A 21,671-nucleotide genomic window follows, 5' to 3' on the forward strand; every position below is an offset into this window, starting at 1 on the left:
ACCCCAGTACAGTAACCCCAGTACAGTAACCCTAACCCCAGTACAGTAACCCCAGTACAGTAACCCTAACCCCAGTACAGTAACCCCAGTACAGTAACCCTAACCCCAGTACAGTAACCCTAACCCCAGTACAGTAACCCTAACCCCAGTACAGTAACCCTAACCCCAGTACAGTAACCCCAGTACAGTAACCCTAACCCCAGTACAGTAACCCTAACCCCAGTACAGTAACCCTAACCCCAGTACAGTACAGTAACCCTAACCCCAGTACAGTAACCTAACCCCAGTACAGTAACCCTAACCCCAGTACAGTAACCCCAGTACAGTAACCCTAACCCCAGTACAGTAACCCTAACCCCAGTACAGTACAGTAACCCTAACACCAGTACAGTAACCCTAACCCCAGTACATTAACCTTAACCCCAGTACAGTAACACCAGTACAGTAACCCTAACCCCAGTACAGTAACCCTAACCCCAGTACAGTAACCCTAACCCCAGTACAATAACCCCAGTACAGTAACCCTAACCCCAGTACAGTAACCCTAACCCCAGTACGGTAACTCTTAGATCTTCATACTGCCCCCTGACCCTAACCCATACTGCCCTGACCCTAACCCATACTGCCCTGACCCTAACCCATACTGCCCTGACCCTAACCCATACTGCCCTGACCCATACTGCCCTGACCCTAACCCATACTGCCCTGACCCTAACCCATACTGCCCTGACCCTAACCCATACTGCCCTGACCCTAACCCATACTGCCCTGACCCTAACCCATACTGCCCTGACCCTAACCCATACTGCCCTGACCCTAACCCATACTGCCCTGACTACAGTTAGATCTGACGAAATGATCAGCCAGTTATTCCACAGGACTGACTCTGTGTTTCTATTGGTCATGGGGAGTAGACAGAAGACACTTGGTCTCATACATTAATGTGTGTGTGTGTGTGTGTGGTGTGTGTGTGTGTGTGTGTGTGTGTGTGTGTGTGTGTGTGTGTGTGTGTGTGTGTGTGTGTGTGTGTGTGTGTGTGTGTGTGTGTGTGTCTAGGTGATCGTGCAGAGGTCCCTGTCAGCTAAGAACCTGTCTCATGCTAAAGGAGCATCTATCCTGGCGTCCTACCTCAAGATGTTACCCTTTATATTCATCATCCTGCCAGGCATGATCAGCAGAGCTCTGTACCCAGGTAATTACCCTTTATATTCATCATCCTGCCAGGCATGATCAGTAGAGCTAGCTCCCCTACACCTCAGACCCAGGTAACACACACACACAGCCCATCCACACTGAGCTAGCTCCCCTACACCTCAGACCCAGGTAACACACACACACAGCCCATCCACACTGAGCTAGCTCCCCTACACCTCAGACCTCGGCACCAGAACCAATCAGTTGCAGGGGCCTTTGATTTCCATAGGGGGGGGGGGGCAGGCGCTTGTGCCGTCACAATGATTTGATTGGCTGTAATAGTAAAGACCACAGGCAGCTGGTGAGTTTCCAGTTTTGGGAGGATTACAATTCATCCTCCCATTTCTACCCATCTGCATGCCAGTTAGGATTACAGTGATCCCTCGCCACTTCGCGGTTCACTTATCGCGGATTCGCTATTTCGCGGATTTTCATAATGCATTTTTTTTTTTTTGGTGCATTGTGCTCTGCATTCTGATTCGCTAAAAACTCACTCCCGCTTCTTGTATCAAAACATGCTACGAATTGTGCTATCATTTTGTCGTCTCGTGCAGTTATGTGTACGTACATAAAACAGCTTGGCAAATTTACATTAAGTTGGCCAAATTATCTTGTAATTTCGAACATCTCCTAATGAAATGGGACCCTTTGATGAGCCGTTCGTTACAGTTCTCCAACGTAATCGATGGTGGCATGTCGGGTGTACAAGGATCTTTTTGCAAAAGAAGAAAAAGAGCGACAACAGCTGCCTATCACTATGTTCTTCTCCCGAACAAACACACCTGCACCGCGGGCTTCAGAAGAAGAGAACACTGCAGAGCGCAGTCAGGATGCAGCGGCCCAGTCTGAAGAGCAGTGAAACGGCCTACACGTGAGTCACTGTATTTGTATACATGTAATAGTTGCTAATTGTAAAAAAAAAAAAAAAATCTATTTCGCGGATTTCACTTATCGCGGGTCATTTTCGGAACGTAACCCCCGCGATAAACGAGGGATTACTGTATTTTAATATGCGCATTTTCTTGGAACAGTTTCATTTCAATAATAACTTTTTTTTAAATCATTGTCACGTGGTTAATCATAAAGAATCTGAAATAAAATGATACAAATCTAAAAGTTCAAATTCAACTATGCTGAGAGCACCAGCCTCTACCATATGGACACATTGATAAACTGATCCACTGGGGGCTAAAGAAATGGGAGACAGGGAGGAGAGAGGGGAAGGAGAGACAGGAAGGAGAGAGAGAGGGGAAAGAGAGGAAGGAAGGAGAGAGAGAGGAAGGAGAGAGAGGGGAAGGAGAGAGAGGAAGGAAGGAGAGAGGAAGGAGAGAGAGGGGAAGGAGAGAGAGGGGAAGGAGAGAGGAAGGAGAGAGAGAGGAAGGAGAGAGAGGGGAAGGAGAGAGAGGAAGGAGAGAGAGAGGGGAAGGAGAGAGAGGAAGGAGAGAGGAAGGAGAGAGAGAGGAAGGAGAGAGAGAGGAAGGAGAGAGAGAGAGGAAGGAAGGAGAGAGGGGAAGGAGAGAGAGGAAGGAAGGAGAGAGAGGAAGGAGAGAGAGCATAGAACTCAGAGATAGTCTATAGACCAACACAGCAGTAGGACTATAACTACCATAGAACTCAGAGATAGTCTATAGACCAACACAGCAGTAGGACTATAACTACCATAGAACTCAGAGATAGTCTATAGACCAATACAGCAGTAGGACTATAACTACCATAGAACTCAGAGATAGTCTATAGACCAATACAGCAGTAGGACTGTAACTACCATATAACTCAGAGATAGTCTATAGACCAATACAGCAGTAGGACTGTAACTACCATAGAACTCAGAGATAGTCTATAGACCAATACAGCAGTAGGACTGTAACTACCATAGAACTCAGAGATAGTCTATAGGTCAACACAGCAGTAGGACTATAACTACCATAGAACTCAGAGATAGTCTATAGGTCAACACAGCAGTAGGACTATAACTACCATAGAACTCAGAGATAGTCTATAGACCAACACAGCAGTAGGACTATAACTACCATAGAACTCAGAGATAGTCTATAGGTCAACACAGCAGTAGGACTATAACTACCATAGAACTCAGAGATAGTCTATAGACCAACACAGCAGTAGGACTATAACTACCATAGAACTCAGAGATAGTCTATAGGTCAACACAGCAGTAGGACTATAACTACCATAGAACTCAGAGATAGTCTATAGACCAACACAGCAGTAGGACTATAACTACCATAGAACTCAGAGATAGTCTATAGGTCAACACAGCAGTAGTACTATAACTACTATAGAACTCAGAGATAGTCTATAGACCAACACAGCAGTAGGACTATAACTACCATAGAACTCAGAGATAGTCTATAGACCAATACAGCAGTAGGACTATAACTACCATAGAACTCAGAGATAGTATATAGACCAACACAGCAGTAGGACTATAACTACCATAGAACTCAGAGATAGTCTATAGGTCAACACAGCAGTAGGACTATAACTACCATAGAACTCAGAGATAGTCTATAGACCAACACAGCAGTAGGACTATAACTACCATAGAACTCAGAGATAGTATATAGACCAACACAGCAGTAGGACTATAACTACCATAGAACTCAGAGATAGTATATAGACCAACACAGCAGTAGGACTATAACTACCATAGAACTCAGAGATAGTCTATAGGTCAACACAGCAGTAGGACTATAACTACTATAACTACCATAGAACTCAGAGATAGTCTATAGGTCAACACAGCAGTAGGACTATAACTACCATAGAACTCAGAGATAGTCTATAGACCAACACAGCAGTATGACTATAACTACCATAGAACTCAGAGATAGTCTATAGGTCAACACAGCAGTAGGACTATAACTACCATAGAACTCAGAGATAGTCTATAGACCAACACAGCAGTAGGACTATAACTACTATAGAACTCAGAGATAGTCTATAGACCAACACAGCAGTAGGACTATAACTACCATAGAACTCAGAGATAGTCTATAGGTCAACACAGCAGTAGGACTATAACTACCATAGAACTCAGAGATAGTCTATAGACCAACACAGCAGTAGGACTATAACTACCATAGAACTCAGAGATAGTCTAGTCTATAGACCAATGCAGCAGTAGGACTATAACTACCATAGAACTCAGAGATAGTCTATAGACCAACACAGCAGTAGGACTATAACTACCATAGAACTCAGAGATAGTCTATAGACCAACACAGCAGAAGTACTATAACTACTATAGAACTCAGAGATAGTCTATAGGCCAATACAGCAGTAGGACTATAACTACCATAGAACTCAGAGATAGTCTATAGACCAACACAGCAGTAGGACTATAACTACTATAGAACTCAGAGATAGTCTATAGACCAACACAGCAGTAGTACTATAACTACCATAGAACTCAGAGATAGTCTATAGACCAACACAGCAGTAGGACTATAACTACCATAGAACTCAGAGATAGTCTATAGGTCAACACAGCAGTAGGACTATAACTACCATAGAACTCAGAGATAGTCTATAGACCAATACAGCAGTAGGACTATAACTACCATAGAACTCAGAGATAGTCTATAGGTCAACACAGCAGTAGGACTATAACTACCATAGAACTCAGAGATAGTCTATAGACCAACACAGCAGTATGACTATAACTACCATAGAACTCAGAGATAGTCTATAGGTCAACACAGCAGTAGGACTATAACTACCATAGAACTCAGAGATAGTCTATACACCAACACAGCAGTAAGACTATAACTACCATAGAACTCAGAGATAGTCTATAGACCAACACAGTAGTAGGACTATAACTACCATAGAACTCAGAGATAGTCTATAGACCAACACAGCAGTAGGACTATAACTACCATAGAACTCAGAGATAGTCTATAGACCAACACAGCAGTAGGACTATAACTACCATAGAACTCAGAGATAGTCTATAGGTCAACACAGCAGTAGGACTATAACTACCATAGAACTCAGAGATAGTCTATAGACCAATACAGCAGTAGGACTATAACTACCATAGAACTCAGAGATAGTCTATAGACCAACACAGCAGTAGGACTATAACTACCATAGAACTCAGAGATAGTCTATAGACCAACACAGCAGTAGGACTATAACTACCATAGAACTCAGAGATAGTCTATAGACCAACACAGCAGTAGGACTATAACTACCATAGAACTCAGAGATAGTCTATAGACCAATACAGCAGTAGACTATAACTACCATAGAACTCAGAGATAGTCTATAGACCAACACAGCAGTAGGACTATAACTACCATAGAACTCAGAGATAGTCTATAGACCAATACAGCAGTAAGACTATAACTACCATAGAACTCAGAGATAGTCTATAGACCAACACAGCAGTAGGACTATAACTACCATAGAACTCAGAGATAGTCTATAGACCAATACAGCAGTAGGACTATAACTACCATAGAACTCAGAGATAGTCTATAGACCAATACAGCAGTAGGACTATAACTACCATAGAACTCAGAGATAGTCTATAGACCAATACAGCAGTAAGACTATAACTACCATAGAACTCAGAGATAGTCTATAGACCAATACAGCAGTAGGACTATAACTACCATAGAACTCAGAGATAGTCTATAGACCAATACAGCAGTAAGACTATAACTACCATAGAACTCAGAGATAGTCAATAGACCAACACAGCAGTATGACTATAACTACCATAGAACTCAGAGATAGTCTATAGACCAATACAGCAGTAACTCTATAACTACCATAGAACTCAGAGATAGTCTATAGGTCAACACAGCAGTAGGACTATAACTACCATAGAACTCAGAGATAGTCTATAGACCAACACAGCAGTAAGACTATAACTACCATAGAACTCAGAGATAGTCTATAGGTCAACACAGCAGTAGGACTATAACTACCATAGAACTCAGAGATAGTCTATAGACCAACACAGCAGTAGGACTATAACTACCATAGAACTCAGAGATAGTCTATAGACCAACACAGCAGTAGGACTATAACTACCATAGAACTCAGAGATAGTCTATAGACCAATACAGCAGTAGGACTATAACTACTATAACTACCACAGATACAGTGGGGGGGAAAGTATTTAGTCAGCCACCAATGGTCCAAGTTCTCCCACTTAAAAAGATGAGAGAGGCCTGTAATTTTCATCATAGGTACACGTAAACTATGACAGACAAATTGAGAAAAGAAATTCCAGAAAATCACATTGTAGGATCTTTAATGAATTTATTTGCAAATTATGGTGGAAAATAAGTATTTGGTCACCTACAAACAAGCAAGATTTCTGGCTCTCACAGACCTGTAACTTCTTCTTTAAGAGGCTCCTCTGTCCTCCACTCGTTACCTGTATTAATGGCACCTGTTTGAACTTGTTATCAGTATAAAAGACACCTGTCCACAACCTCAAACAGTCACACTCCAAACTCAACTATGGCCAAGACCAAAGAGCTGTCAAAGGACACCAGAAACAAAATTGTAGACTTGCACCAGGCTGGGAAGACTGAATCTGCAATAGGTAAGCAGCTTGGTTTTAAGAAATCAACTGTGGGAGCAATTATTAGGAAATGGAAGACATACAAGACCACTGATAATCTCCCTCGATCTGGGGCTCCACGCAAGATCTCACCCCGTGGGGTCAAAATGATCACAAGAACGGTGAGCAGAAATCCCAGAACCACACGGGGGGACCTAGTGAATGACCTGCAGAGAGCTGGGACCAAAGTAACACAGCCTACCATCAGTAACACACTACGCCGCCAGGGACTCAAATCCTGCAGTGCCAGACGTGTCCCCCTGCTTAAGCCAGTACATGTCCAGGCCCATCTGAAGTTTGCTAGAGTGCATTTGGATGATCCAGAAGAGGATTGGGAGAATGTCATATGGTCAGATGAAACCAAAATAGAAATGTTTGGTAAAAACTCAACTCGTCGTGTTTGGAGGACAAATAATGCTAAGTTGCATCCAAAGAACACCATACCTACTGTGAAGCATGGGGGTGGAAACATCATGCTTTGGGGCTGTTTTTCTGCAAAGGGACCAGGACGACTGATCCGTGTAAAGGAAAGAATGAATGGGGCCATGTATCGTGAGATTTTGAGTGAAATCCTCCTTCCATCAGCAAGGGCATTGAAGATGAAACATGGCTGGGTCTTTCAGCATGACAATGATCCCAAACACACCGCCCGGGCAACGAAGGAGTGGCTTCGTAAGAATCATTTCAAGGTCCTGGAGTGGCCTAGCCAGTCTCCAGATCTCAACCCCATAGAAAATCTTTGGAGGGAGTAGAAAGTCTGTTGCCCAGCGACAGCCCCAAAACATCACTGCTCTAGAGGAGATCTGCATGGAGAAATGGGCCAAAATACCAGCAACAGTGTGTGAAAACCTTGCGAAGACTTACAGAAAACGTTTGACCTGTGTCATTGCCAACAAAGGGTATATAACAAAATATTGAGAAACTTTTGTTATTGACCAAATACTTATTTTCCACCATAATTTGCAAATCAATTCATAAAAAATCCTACAATGTGATTTTCAGGATTTTTTTCTTCTCATTTTGTGTACCTATGATGAAAATTACAGGCCTCTCATCTTTTTAAGTGGGAGAACTTGCACAATTGGTGGCTGACTAAATACTTATTTTCCCCACTGTATATTTAGTTAACTATAGATATCTATAGTTCAACTCTCTGGCTTCATGAACCGGACATATCAACTCTCTGGCTTCATGAACCGGACATATCAACTCTCTGGCTTCATGAACCGGACATATCAACTCTCTGGCTTCATGAACAGGACATATTAACTCTCTGGCTTCATGAACCGGACATATCAACTCTCTGGCTTCATGAACCGGACATATCAACTCTCTGGCTTCATGAACCGGACATATCAACTCTCTGGCTTCATGAACCGGACATATCAACTCTCTGACTTCATGAACCGGACATATCAACTCTCTGGCCTCATGAACCGGACATATCAACTCTCTGGCCTCATGAACCGGACATATCAACTCTCTGGCCTCATGAACCGGACATATCAACTCTCTGGCTTCATGAACCAGACATATCAACTCTCTGGCTTCATGAACCGGACATATCAACTCTCTGGCTTCATGGACCGGACATATCAACTCTCTGGCCGCATGGACCGGACATATCAACTTTCTGGCCGCATGGACCGGACATATCAACTCTCTGGCCGCATGAACCGGATATATCAACTCTCTGGCCTCATGAACCGGACATATCAACTCTCTGGCTTCATGAACCGGACATATCAACTCTCTGGCTTCATGGACCGGACATATCAACTCTCTGGCTTCATGAACCGGACATATCAACTCTCTGGCTTCATGAACCGGACATATCAACTCTCTGGCTTCATGGACCGGACATATCAACTCTCTGGCCGCATGGACCGGACATATCAACTTTCTGGCCGCATGGACCGGACATATCAACTCTCTGGCTTCATGAACCGGACATATCAACTCTCTGGCTTCATGAACCGGACATATCAACTCTCTGGCTTCATGGACCGGACATATCAACTCTCTGGCTTCATGGACCGGACATATCAACTCTCTGGCTTCATGGACCGGACATATCAACTCTCTGGCTTCATGGACCGGACATATCAACTCTCTGGCTTCATGAACCGGACATATCAACTCTCTGGCTTCCATGAACCGGACATATCAACTCTCTGGCTTCATGGACCGGACATATCAACTCTCTGGCTTCATGAACCGGACATATCAACTCTCTGGCTTCATGAACCGGACATATCAACTCTCTGGCTTCATGGACCGGACATATCAACTCTCTGGCTTCATGGACCGGACATATCAACTCTCTGGCTTCATGAACCGGACATATCAACTCTCTGGCTTCATGAACCGGACATATCAACTCTCTGGCTTCATGGACCGGACATATCAACTCTCTGGCTTCATGAACCGGACATATCAACTATCTGGCTTCATGGACCGGACATATCAACTCTCTGGCTTCATGAACCGGACATATCAACTCTCTGGCCGCATGGACCGGACATATCAACTCTCTGGCCGCATGGACCGGACATATCAACTCTCTGGCTTCATGAACCGGACATATCAACTCTCTGGCTTCATGGACCGGACATATCAACTCTCTGGCTTCATGGACCGGACATATCAACTCTCTGGCTTCATGAACCGGACATATCAACTCTCTGGCTTCATGAACCGGACATATCAACTCTCTGGCTTCATGGACCGGACATATCAACTCTCTGGCTTCATGGACCGGACATATCAACTCTCTGGCTTCATGAACCGGACATATCAACTCTCTGGCTTCATGGACCGGACATATCAACTCTCTGGCTTCATGAACCGGACATATCAACTCTCTGGCCGCATGGACCTTTTTGACCCCTCTGGCTTCATGGACCGGACCTCTTTGACCCCTCTGGCTGATCTTGACCACTCCTAGTTAGGGTTATTAAACCCTGGTTTGAGTGTTTGTGTGTCTCTCACCTTTCCGATGTGTCTGTGTGGCGGTGGGCGTGTCTGTTGGCCCCTTCGGTCCTGTGATTGGTTCATTAGAACGCCCCTGTCGTCTGATTGGCTGCGAGGCCGAAGATCCAGCATGCTCTGGGAGAACCTCGCCATCACGTTGACCCTGTCTCCATGACGATGACCCTCACCAACCCGGCCCAACCCTGCTGTTACCCCATTGGCCACCAGCGAGGGTTCTGTGGGGTCTGATTCATCGCACTCGTAGTAGGAGTCGTCAGACGACGCGTTGTCATTGGCTGTCTGGTCACATAGCGCCGTGGTGCTGTCTGCGTCATCATGACGACTGCTGCTACTGCTCCTCCTCCCCTCTAGCCCCTCCTCCTCCTCTAGCCCCTCCTCCTCCTCTTTCTCTTCTCTCTGTCCGGGGCGGGACTTGGTATCCATCAGTGTTTCTGACTGGCTGATGGAGGCAGCCGGTGTCCCTGATTGGCTGTCGGTCCTGGGGATCAGGCTGACCTGTGGTTGGCCAGACTGGTGAGAGTTGGCGGGGCTAAGGAGGAGCTGCAGGGTGCGAGGTTTAGGGATGGGAGGGGTGGAGGGGTATGTGTCAGGGCTGGTGGTGTCAGGGCTGGGGGTGTCAGGGCTGGGGGTGTGTTTATCAGGGCTGGGGGTGTCAGGGCTGGGGGGGTGTTTATCAGGGCTGGGGGTGTCAGGGCTGGGGGTGTGTGTATCAGTGTGTGTCTCTGTAGGTGTGTGTATGACTGGATGTTGAGGTGGGGTATTGGAGAGGTCTTCCTCAGGGGAGTCTGGTTGGGTCTGCTTGGGGGGTTGTGTCTGCTTGGGGGTTGTGTCTGCTTGGGGGGTTGTGTCTGCTTGGGGGGTTGTGTCTGCTTGGGGGGTTGTGTCTGCTTGGGGGGTTGTGTCTGCTTGGGGGGTTGTGTCTGCTTGGGGGGTTGTGTCTGCTTGGGGGGTTGTGTCTGCTTGGGGGGTTGTGTCTGCTTGGGGGGTTGTGTCTGCTTGGGGGGTTGTGTCTGTATGTCAGGTGTGTGTATGTCAGGTGTCTGTGTATCAGATGTCTGTGTGTTCCGTAGTGTAGCAGTCTCAGGTAGGGGTTTATCAGGCAGACTGAAGGGAGAGCTGAACCTGATGGCCTGGCTGGTCTCAAACTGTTGACTTCTCTGGAGGTGGACCTGTTAGGGTCAGAGGTTAGGGGTTAGGGGTTTATCAGGCAGACTGAAGGGAGAGCTGAACCTGATGGCCTGGCTGGTCTCAAACTGTTGACTTCTCTGGAGGTGGACCTGTTAGGGTCAGAGGTTAGGGGTTAGGGGTTTATCAGGCAGACTGAAGGGAGAGCTGAACCTGATGGCCTGGCTGGTCTCAAACTGTTGACTTCTCTGGAGGTGGACCTGTTAGGGTCAGGAGGTTAGGGTTAGGGGTTTATCAGGCAGACTGAAAGGGAGAGCTGAACCTGATGGCCTGGCTGGTCTCAAACTGTTGACTTCTCTGGAGGTGGACCTGTTAGGGTCAGAGGTTAGGGGTTAGGGGTTTATCAGGCAGACTGAAGGGAGAGCTGAACCTGATGGCCTGGCTGGTCTCAAACTGTTGACTTCTCTGGAGGTGGACCTGTTAGGGTCAGAGGTTAGGGGTTAGGGGTTTATCAGGCAGACTGAAGGGAGAGCTGAACCTGATGGCCTGGCTGGTCTCAAACTGTTGACTTCTCTGGAGGTGGACCTGTTAGGGTCAGAGGGTTAGGGGTTAGGGGTTTATCAGGCAGACTGAAGGAGAGCTGAAGATGGCCGGCTGGTCTCAAACTGTTGACTTCTCTGGAGGTGGACCTGGTTAGAGTCAGATACATTATCAGTCAGGTCCAACGCTAAGGTTAGGAGAAAGGGTTAAGGTTAGGAGAAAGGGTTAAGGTTAGGAGAAAGGGTTAAGGTTAGGAGAAAGGGTTAGGGTTAGGAGAAAGGGTTAAGGTTAGGAGAAAGGGTTAAGGTTAGGAGAAAGGGTTAAGGTTAGGAGAAAGGGTTAAGGTTAGGAGAAAGGGTTAGGGTCAGATACATTATCAGTCAGGTCCAACGCTAAGGTTAGGAGAAAGGGTTAAGGTTAGGAGAAAGGGTTAAGGTTAGGAGAAAGGGTTAAGGTTAGGAGAAAGGGTTAAGGTTAGGAGAAAGGGTTAGGGTCAGATGAAAGGGTTATAGTCAGGTCCAGAAACGCTAAGGAGGTTAGGAGAAAGGGTTAAGGTTAGGAGAAAGGGTTAGGGTTAGGAGAAAGGGTTAGGAGAAAGGGTTAGGGTTAGGAGAAAGGGTTAGGGTTAGGAGAAAGGGTTAGGGTTAGGAGAAAGGGTTAGGGTTAGGAGAAAGGGTTAGGGTTAGGAGAAAGGGTTAGGGTTAGGAGAAAGGGTTAGGGTTAGGAGAAAGGGGAACAGTAGAGAGGAACATACCTGTTGGGGGCGGGACGCGTCTCTCACGTTGATGAAGCCAATCACGTCGCTGGGAGGGTCTGGCTCCGGCCAGGTGGGCAGGTACAGGATCAGGTACGCCTTCTCCAGATTGGCTAGTCCTGGGTGGAGGGGCGGGGCCTCCACTGGCTCTCTGGCAGGCTTTAGAACCCGTCCCAGTGGATTCTGGGTAGTGGAGTTCTTGTTGCTAGAGTCGTTAGCGGAGCTGGCTGGGCTAGCATTGTTAGCTTTAGCCTGTGCCGTAACGAGGGCGTATTTAGGGTTGATGAGTTTCCTAGCAACGGCTGCGGAGACAGGGGCGGGGGCGGCGGTGGGGGTGAAGTCGGGGATAGGCTCCTCCTCCAGCGGAACCTTGGCGAGGGACACGCCCCTAGAGGTCATGTAGAGGTCACGGAACTGTTTGTCGAATGTCTCAACTGCCTGACCGCTCAAAACCGTGATCAGGTTCCGGTCCAGACGAGACGCCGACCACGTGAAGCTGAGGAGACAGAACATACAGGGTCAGGGGTCAGGGTACCTGTATGAGCCAGTCACAGCTCTGTCTCCGTCTATGAGCATGTATCTCTGACTGAGGGTCAGGGGTCAGGGTACCTGTATGATCCAGTCACAGCTCTGTCTCCGTCTATGAGCATGTATCTCTGACTGAGGGTCAGGGGTCAGGGGTCAGGGTACCTGTATGATCCAGTCACAGCTCTGTCTCCGTCTATGAGCATGTATCTCTGACTGAGGGTCAGGGGTCAGGGTACCTGTATGATCCAGTCACAGCTCTGTCTCCGTCTATGAGCATGTATCTCTGACTGAGGGTCAGGGGTCAGGGTACCTGTATGATCCAGTCACAGCTCTGTCTCCGTCTATGAGCATGTATCTCTGACTGAGGGTCAGGGGTCAGGGTACCTGTATGATCCAGTCACAGCTCTGTCTCCGTCTATGAGCATGTATCTCTGACTGAGGGTCAGGGGTCAGGGTACCTGTATGAGCCAGTCACAGCTCTGTCTCCGTCTATGAGCATGTATCTCTGACTGAGGGTCAGGGGTCAGGGGTCAGGGTACCTGTATGATCCAGTCACAGCTCTGTCTCCGTCTATGAGCATGTATCTCTGACTGAGGGTCAGGGGTCAGGGTACCTGTATGATCCAGTCACAGCTCTGTCTCCGTCTATGAGCATGTATCTCTGACTGAGGGTCAGGGGTCAGGGTCAGGGTACCTGTATGATCCAGTCACAGCTCTGTCTCCGTCTATGAGCATGTATCTCTGACTGAGGGTCAGGGGTCAGGGGTCAGGGTACCTGTATGATCCAGTCACAGCTCTGTCTCCGTCTATGAGCATGTATCTCTGACTGAGGGTCAGGGGTCAGGGGTCAGGGTACCTGTATGATCCAGTCACAGCTCTGTCTCCGTCTATGAGCATGTATCTCTGACTGAGGGTCAGGGGTCAGGGTACCTGTATGAGCCAGTCACAGCTCTGTCTCCGTCTATGAGCATGTATCTCTGACTGAGGGTCAGGGGTCAGGGTACCTGTATGAACCAGTCACAGCTCTGTCTCCGTCTATGAGCATGTATCTCTGACTGAGGGTCAGGGTCAGGTACCTGTATGATCCAGTCACAGCTCTGTCTCCGTCTATGAGCATGTATCTCTGACTGAGGGTCAGGGGTCAGGGTACCTGTATGAGCCAGTCACAGCTCTGTCTCCGTCTATGAGCATGTATCTCTGACTGAGGGTCAGGGGTCAGGGGTCAGGGTACCTGTATGATCCAGTCACAGCTCTGTCTCCGTCTATGAGCATGTATCTCTGACTGAGGGTCAGGGGTCAGGGTACCTGTATGATCCAGTCACAGCTCTGTCTCCGTCTATGAGCATGTATCTCTGACTGAGGGTCAGGGGTCAGGGGTCAGGGTACCTGTATGATCCAGTCACAGCTCTGTCTCCGTCTATGAGCATGTATCTCTGACTGAGGGTCAGGGTACCTGTATGATCCAGTCACAGCTCTGTCTCCGTCTATGAGCATGTATCTCTGACTGAGGGTCAGGGGTCAGGGGTCAGGGTACCTGTATGATCCAGTCACAGCTCTGTCTCCGTCTATGAGCATGTATCTCTGACTGAGGGTCAGGGGTCAGGGGGTCAGGGTACCTGTATGATCCAGTCACAGCTCTGTCTCCGTCTATGAGCATGTATCTCTGACTGAGGGTCAGGGGTCAGGGTACCTGTATGATCCAGTCACAGCTCTGTCTCCGTCTATGAGCATGTATCTCTGACTGAGGGTCAGGGGTCAGGGTACCTGTATGATCCAGTCACAGCTCTGTCTCCGTCTATGAGCATGTATCTCTGACTGAGGGTCAGGGGTCAGGTACCTGTATGATCCAGTCACAGCTCTGTCTCCGTCTATGAGCATGTATCTCTGACTGAGGGTCAGGGGTCAGGGTACCTGTATGATCCAGTCACAGCTCTGTCTCCGTCTATGAGCATGTATCTCTGACTGAGGGTCAGGGGTCAGGGTACCTGTATGAGCCAGTCACAGCTCTGTCTCCGTCTATGAGCATGTATCTCTGACTGAGGGTCAGGGGTCAGGGGTCAGGGTACCTGTATGATCCAGTCACAGCTCTGTCTCCGTCTATGAGCATGTATCTCTGACTGAGGGTCAGGGGTCAGGGTACCTGTATGATCCAGTCACAGCTCTGTCTCCGTCTATGAGCATGTATCTCTGACTGAGGGTCAGGGTCAGGGTACCTGTATGATCCAGTCACAGCTCTGTCTCCGTCTATGAGCATGTATCTCTGACTGAGGGTCAGGGGTCAGGGTACCTGTATGATCCAGTCACAGCTCTGTCTCCGTCTATGAGCATGTATCTCTGACTGAGGGTCAGGGGTCAGGGTACCTGTATGAGCCAGTCACAGCTCTGTCTCCGTCTATGAGCATGTATCTCTGACTGAGGGTCAGGGTCAGGGGTCAGGGTACCTGTATGATCCAGTCACAGCTCTGTCTCCGTCTATGAGCATGTATCTCTGACTGAGGGTCAGGGGTCAGGGTACCTGTATGATCCAGTCACAGCTCTGTCTCCGTCTATGAGCATGTATCTCTGACTGAGGGTCAGGGGTCAGGGGTCAGGGTACCTGTATGATCCAGTCACAGCTCTGTCTCCGTCTATGAGCATGTATCTCTGACTGAGGGTCAGGGGTCAGGGGTCAGGGTACCTGTATGATCCAGTCACAGCTCTGTCTCCGTCTATGAGCATGTATCTCTGACTGAGGGTCAGGGGTCAGGGTACCTGTATGAGCCAGTCACAGCTCTGTCTCCGTCTATGAGCATGTATCTCTGACTGAGGGTCAGGGGTCAGGGGTCAGGGTACCTGTATGATCCAGTCACAGCTCTGTCTCCGTCTATGAGCATGTATCTCTGACTGAGGGTCAGGGGTCAGGGTACCTGTATGATCCAGTCACAGCTCTGTCTCCGTCTATGAGCATGTATCTCTGACTGAGGGTCAGGGGTCAGGGTACCTGTATGATCCAGTCACAGCTCTGTCTCCGTCTATGAGCATGTATCTCTGACTGAGGGTCAGGGGTCAGGGTACCTGTATGATCCAGTCACAGCTCTGTCTCCGTCTATGAGCATGTATCTCTGACTGAGGGTCAGGGGTCAGGGGTCAGGGTACCTGTATGATCCAGTCACAGCTCTGTCTCCGTCTATGAGCATGTATCTCTGACTGAGGGTCAGGGGTCAGGGTACCTGTATGATCCAGTCACAGCTCTGTCTCCGTCTATGAGCATGTATCTCTGACTGAGGGACCCTCGGACCTTCTGAGCCGAGCGGGTGTAGAACTCTACTCCGTCACTACAGCGAACACGCAGGTTCTAGAGGACAGAGAACACACACATTAATACACAGACCCAGATTATTACACCTACATTAATACACAGACCCAGATTATTACACCTACATTAATATACAGACCCAGATTATTACACCTACATTAATATACAGACCCAGATTATTACACCTACATTAATACACAGACCCAGATTATTACACCTACATTAATACACAGACCCAGATTATTACACCTACATTAATATACAGACCCAGATTATTACACCTACATTAATACACAGACCCAGATTATTACACCTACATTAATACACAGACCCAGATTATTACACCTACATTAATACACAGACCCAGATTATTACACCTACATTAATACACAGACCCAGATTATTACACCTACATTAATATACAGACCCAGATTATTACACCTACATTAATATACAGACCCAGATTATTACACCTACATTAATACACAGACCCAGATTATTACACCTACATTAATACACAGACCCAGATATTACACCTACATTAATATACAGACCCAGATTATTACACCTACATTAATATACAGACCCAGATTATTACACCTACATTAATATACAGACCCAGATTATTACACCTACATTAATATACAGACCCAGATTATTACACCTACATTAATATACAGACCCAGATTATTACACCTACATTAATATACAGACCCAGATTATTACACCTACATTAATACACAGACCCAGATTATTACACCTACATTAATACACAGACCCAGATTATTACACCTACATTAATACACAGACCCAGATTATTACACCTACATTAATATACAGACCCAGATTATTACACCTACATTAATATACAGACCCAGATTATTACACCTACATTAATACACAGACCCAGATTATTACACCTACATTAATATACAGACCCAGATTATTACACCCACATTAATATACAGACCCAGATTATTACACCTACATTAATACACAGACCCAGATTATTACACCTACACACACATTAATACACCTACACACACATTATTACACCTACACACACATTAATACACAGACACACACTCAGGTGCATCCTGTTTCCATTGATCAACCTTGAGATGTTTCTACAACTTGATTGGAGTCCACCTGTGGTAAATTCAATTGATTGGACATGATTTGGAAAGGCACACACCTGTCTATATAAGGTCCCACAGTTGACAGTGCATGTCAGAGCAAAAACCAAGCCATGAGGATGAAGGAATTGTCCGTAGAGCTCAGAGACAGGATTGTGTCGAGGCACAGATCTGGGGAAGGGTACCAAAAATGAGAAATCGGGGGAGAAGGGCCTTGGTCAGGAAGGTGACCAAGAACCCGATGGTCACTCTGACGGAGCTCCAGAGTTCCTCTGTGGAGATGGGAGAACCTTCCAGAAGGACAACCGTCTCTGCAGCACTCCACCAATCAGGCCTTTATGGTAGTGGCCAGGTGGAAGCCACTCCTCAGTAAAAGGCACATGACAGCCCACTTGGAGTTTGCCAAAAGGCACCTAAAGGACTCTCAGATCATGAGAAACGAGATTCTCTGGTCTGATGAAACCAAGATTGAACTCTTTGGCCTGAATGCCAAGCGTCACGTCAGGAGGAAACCTGGCACCATCCCTATTGTGAAGCATGGTGGTGGCAGCATCATGCTGTGGGGATGTTTTTCAGCGGCAGGGACTGGGAGACTAGTCATGATCGAGGCAAAGATGAATGGAGCAAAGTACAGAGAGATCCTTGATGAAAACCTGCTCCAGAGCGCTCAGGACCTCAGACTGGGGCGAAGGTTCACCTTCCAACAGGACAACAACCCTAAGCACACAGCCAAGACAACGCAGGAGTGGCTTCAGGACAAGTCTCTGAATGTCCTTGAGTGGCACAACCAGAGCCTGGACTTGAACCCAATCAAACATCTCTGGAGAGACCTGAAAATAGCTGTGCAGCGACGCTCCCCATCCAACCTGACAGAGCTTGAGAGGATCTGCAGAGAAGAATGGGACTCCAATCAAGTTGTAGAAACATCTCAAGGATGATCAATGGAAACAGGATGGCAAAGAGTCTGATTACCTATGTAAATAAGGTATTTCAGTTTTTTTATTTTTAATACATTTGCCAACATTTCTTAAAACCTGTTTTTGCTTTGTCATTATGGGGTGTTGTGTGTAGATTGATGAGGGGGAAAAAACAATTTAATCCATTTCAGAATAAGGCTGTAACGTAACAAAATGTGTTAAACGTCAAGGGGTCTGAATCCTTTCCGAAGACACTGCATGTAGAGTGGAGTCTATGCGGTCGATTTAATTGTGTGCGTGTGTGGGTGTGTGTGGGTGTGTGTGTGTGGGTGTGTGTGGGTGTGTGTGTTTGGGTGTGTGGGTGCGTGCGGGTGCGTGTGTGTATGTGTGTGTGTGTCTGTGTGTGTCTGTGTGTGTCTGTGTGTGTGTAATTGCCTGCAGCAGCAGTAATGGAATGTGCTGAATGTTGTTCTGGAAGCTTCTGAAACTAAAACACTTAACAAGTCCAAGAGTTAAGCTGCAGAACTAGTTCCTCTGTTCTCAACAGAAAACACACAGAGACACAGAGAGATATCAGACAAGACGGACAGACAGACACACAGAGACACAGAGAGATATCAGACAAGACGGACAGACAGACACACAGAGACACAGAGAGATATCAGACAAGACGGACAGACAGACACACAGAGACACAGAGAGATATCAGACAAGACGGACAGACAGACACACAGAGACACAGAGAGATATCAGACAAGACGGACAGACAGACACACAGAGACACAGAGAGATATCAGACAAGACGGACAGACAGACACACAGAGACACAGAGAGATATCAGACAAGACGGACAGACAGACACACAGAGACACAGAGAGATATCAGACAAGACGGACAGACAGACACACAGAGACACGGAGAGATATCAGACAAGACGGACAGACAGACACACAGAGACACAGAGAGATATCAGACAAGACGGACAGACAGACACACAGAGACACAGAGAGATATCAGACAAGACGGACAGACAGACACACAGAGACACAGAGAGATATCAGACAAGACGGACAGACAGACACACAGAGACACAGAGAGATATCAGACAAGACGGACAGACAGACACACAGAGACACGGAGAGATATCAGACAAGACGGACAGACAGACACACAGAGACACAGAGAGATATCAGACAAGACAGACAGACAGACAGACAGAGACACAGAGAGATATCAGACAAGACGGACAGACAGACAGAGACAAGACAGTCTGTCAGTCTACAACCAGATACACCCAGGGTGTGTGAAACAAGACAGTATGTCAGTCTATAACCAGATACACCCAGGGTGTGTGAAACAAGACAGTCTGTCAGTCTATAACCAGATACACCCAGGGTGTGTGAAACAAGACAGTCTGTCAGTCAGTCCTACAACCAGATACACCCAGGGTGTGTGAAACAAGACAGTCTGTCAGTCTATAACCAGATACACCCAGGGTGTGTGAAACAAGACAGTCTGTCAGTCTATAACCAGATACACCAAGGGTGGGTGAAACAAGACAGTCTGTCAGTCTATAACCAGATACACCCAGGGTGTGTGAAACAAGACAGTCTGTCAGTCTATAACCAGATACACCCAGGGTGTGTGGAACAAGACAGTCTGTCAGTCTATAACCAGATACACCCAGGGTGTGTGAAACAAGACAGTCTGTCAGTCTATAACCAGATACACCCAGGGTGGGTGAAACAAGACAGTCTGTCAGTCTATAACCAGATACACCCAGGGTGGGTGAAACAAGACAGTCTGTCAGTCTATAACCAGATACACCCAGGGTGGGTGAAACAAGACAGTCTGTCAGTCTATAACCAGATACACCCAGGGTGTGTGAAACAAGACAGTCTGTCAGTCTATAACCAGATACACCCAGGGTGTGTGAAACAAGACAGTCAGTCAGTCTATAACCAGATACACCCAGGGTGGGTGAAACAAGACAGTCTGTCAGTCTATAATCAGATACACCCAGGGTGGGTGAAACAAGACAGTCTGTCAGTCTACAACCAGATACACCCAGGGTGTGTGAAACAAGACAGTCTGTCAGTCTATAACCAGATACACCCAGGGTGGGTGAAACAAGACAGTCTGTCAGTCTATAACCAGATACACCCAGGGTGTGTGAAACAAGACAGTCTGTCAGTCTATAACCAGATACACCCAGGGTGGGTGAAACAAGACAGTCTGTCAGTCTATAACCAGATACACCCAGGGTGGGTGAAACAAGACAGTCTGTCAGTCTATAATCAGATACACCCAGGGTGGGTGAAACAAGACAGTCTGTCAGTCTACAACCAGATACACCCAGGGTGTGTGAAACAAGACAGTCAGTCAGTCTATAACCAGATACACCCAGGGTGTGTGAAACAAGACAGTCAGTCAGTCTATAACCAGATACACCCAGGGTGTGTGAAACAAGACAGTCTGTCAGTCAGTCCTACAACCAGATACACCCAGGGTGTGTGAAACAAGACAGTCTGTCAGTCTATAACCAGATACACCCAGGGTGGGTGAAACAAGACAGTCTGTCAGTCTACAACCAGATACACCCAGGGTGTGTGAAACAAGACAGTCAGTCAGTCTATAACCAGATACACCCAGGGTGGGTGAAACAAGACAGTCTGTCAGTCTATAACCAGATACACCCAGGGTGTGTGAAACAAGACAGTCTGTCAGTCTACAACCAGATACACCCAGGGTGGGTGAAACAAGACAGTCTGTCAGTCTACAACCAGATACACCCAGGGTGGGTGAAACAAGACAGTCTGTCAGTCTATAACCAGATACACCCAGGGTGGGTGAAACAAGACAGTCTGTCAGTCTATAACCAGATACACCCAGGGTGGGTGAAACAAGACAGTCTGTCAGTCTATAACCAGATACACCCAGGGTGGGTGAAACAAGACAGTCTGTCAGTCTATAACCAGATACACCCAGGGTGGGTGAAACAAGACAGTCTGTCAGTCTATAACCAGATACACCCAGGGTGGGTGAAACAAGACAGTCTGTCAGTCCTACAACCAGATACACCCAGGGTGGGTGAAACAAGACAGTCTGTCAGTCTACAACCAGATACACCCAGGGTGGGTGAAACAAGACAGTCTGTCAGTCTATAACCAGATACACCCAGGGTGGGTGAAACAAGACAGTCTGTCAGTCTATAACCAGATACACCCAGGGTGGGTGAAACAAGACAGTCAGTCAGTCTATAACCAGACACACCCAGGGTGGGTGAAACAAGACAGTCTGTCAGTCTATAATCAGATACACCCAGGGTGGGTGAAACAAGACAGTCAGTCAGTCTATAACCAGATACACCCAGGGTGGGTGAAACAAGACAGTCTGTCAGTCTATAACCAGATACACCCAGGGTGTGTGAAACAAGACAGTCTGTCAGTCTATAACCAGATACACCCAGGGTGTGTGAAACAAGACAGTCTGTCAGTCTATAACCAGATACACCCAGGGTGGGTGAAACAAGACAGTCTGTCAGTCTATAACCAGATACACCCAGGGTGGGTGAAACAAGACAGTCT

At 47.1% G+C, this 21,671-nt stretch overlaps 2 protein-coding genes across 2 annotated transcripts in view; one reads left to right on the forward strand and one right to left on the reverse strand.

Moving 5' to 3' along the window:
- Window positions 1-21,671, forward strand: part of LOC123481830 (sodium/glucose cotransporter 5-like) — a gene marked incomplete at its 3' end in the record, with an annotated part of 95,577 nt that overhangs the window by 38,049 nt on the left and 35,857 nt on the right. The window contains exon 2 of the mRNA XM_045206948.1: window positions 1,057-1,192. Within this exon, the coding sequence (XP_045062883.1) occupies window positions 1,057-1,192 (136 nt within the window). The remainder of the gene's footprint in view (window positions 1-1,056; window positions 1,193-21,671) is intronic.
- LOC123481856 (protein FAM83G) overlaps window positions 11,232-21,671 on the reverse strand; it is a 20,218-nt gene continuing 9,778 nt past the window's right edge. Inside the window, exons 3-5 of the mRNA XM_045207406.1 lie at window positions 15,946-16,070; window positions 12,210-12,705; window positions 11,232-11,500 (exon numbers count right to left, since the gene is read on the reverse strand). Of these exons, the coding sequence (XP_045063341.1) occupies window positions 11,402-11,500; window positions 12,210-12,705; window positions 15,946-16,070 (720 nt within the window). The 3' untranslated portion in view covers window positions 11,232-11,401. The remainder of the gene's footprint in view (window positions 11,501-12,209; window positions 12,706-15,945; window positions 16,071-21,671) is intronic.

Source organism: Coregonus clupeaformis, chromosome 24, assembly GCF_020615455.1.
Source record: "Coregonus clupeaformis isolate EN_2021a chromosome 24, ASM2061545v1, whole genome shotgun sequence".
Classification (NCBI taxonomy): domain Eukaryota; kingdom Metazoa; phylum Chordata; class Actinopteri; order Salmoniformes; family Salmonidae; genus Coregonus; species Coregonus clupeaformis.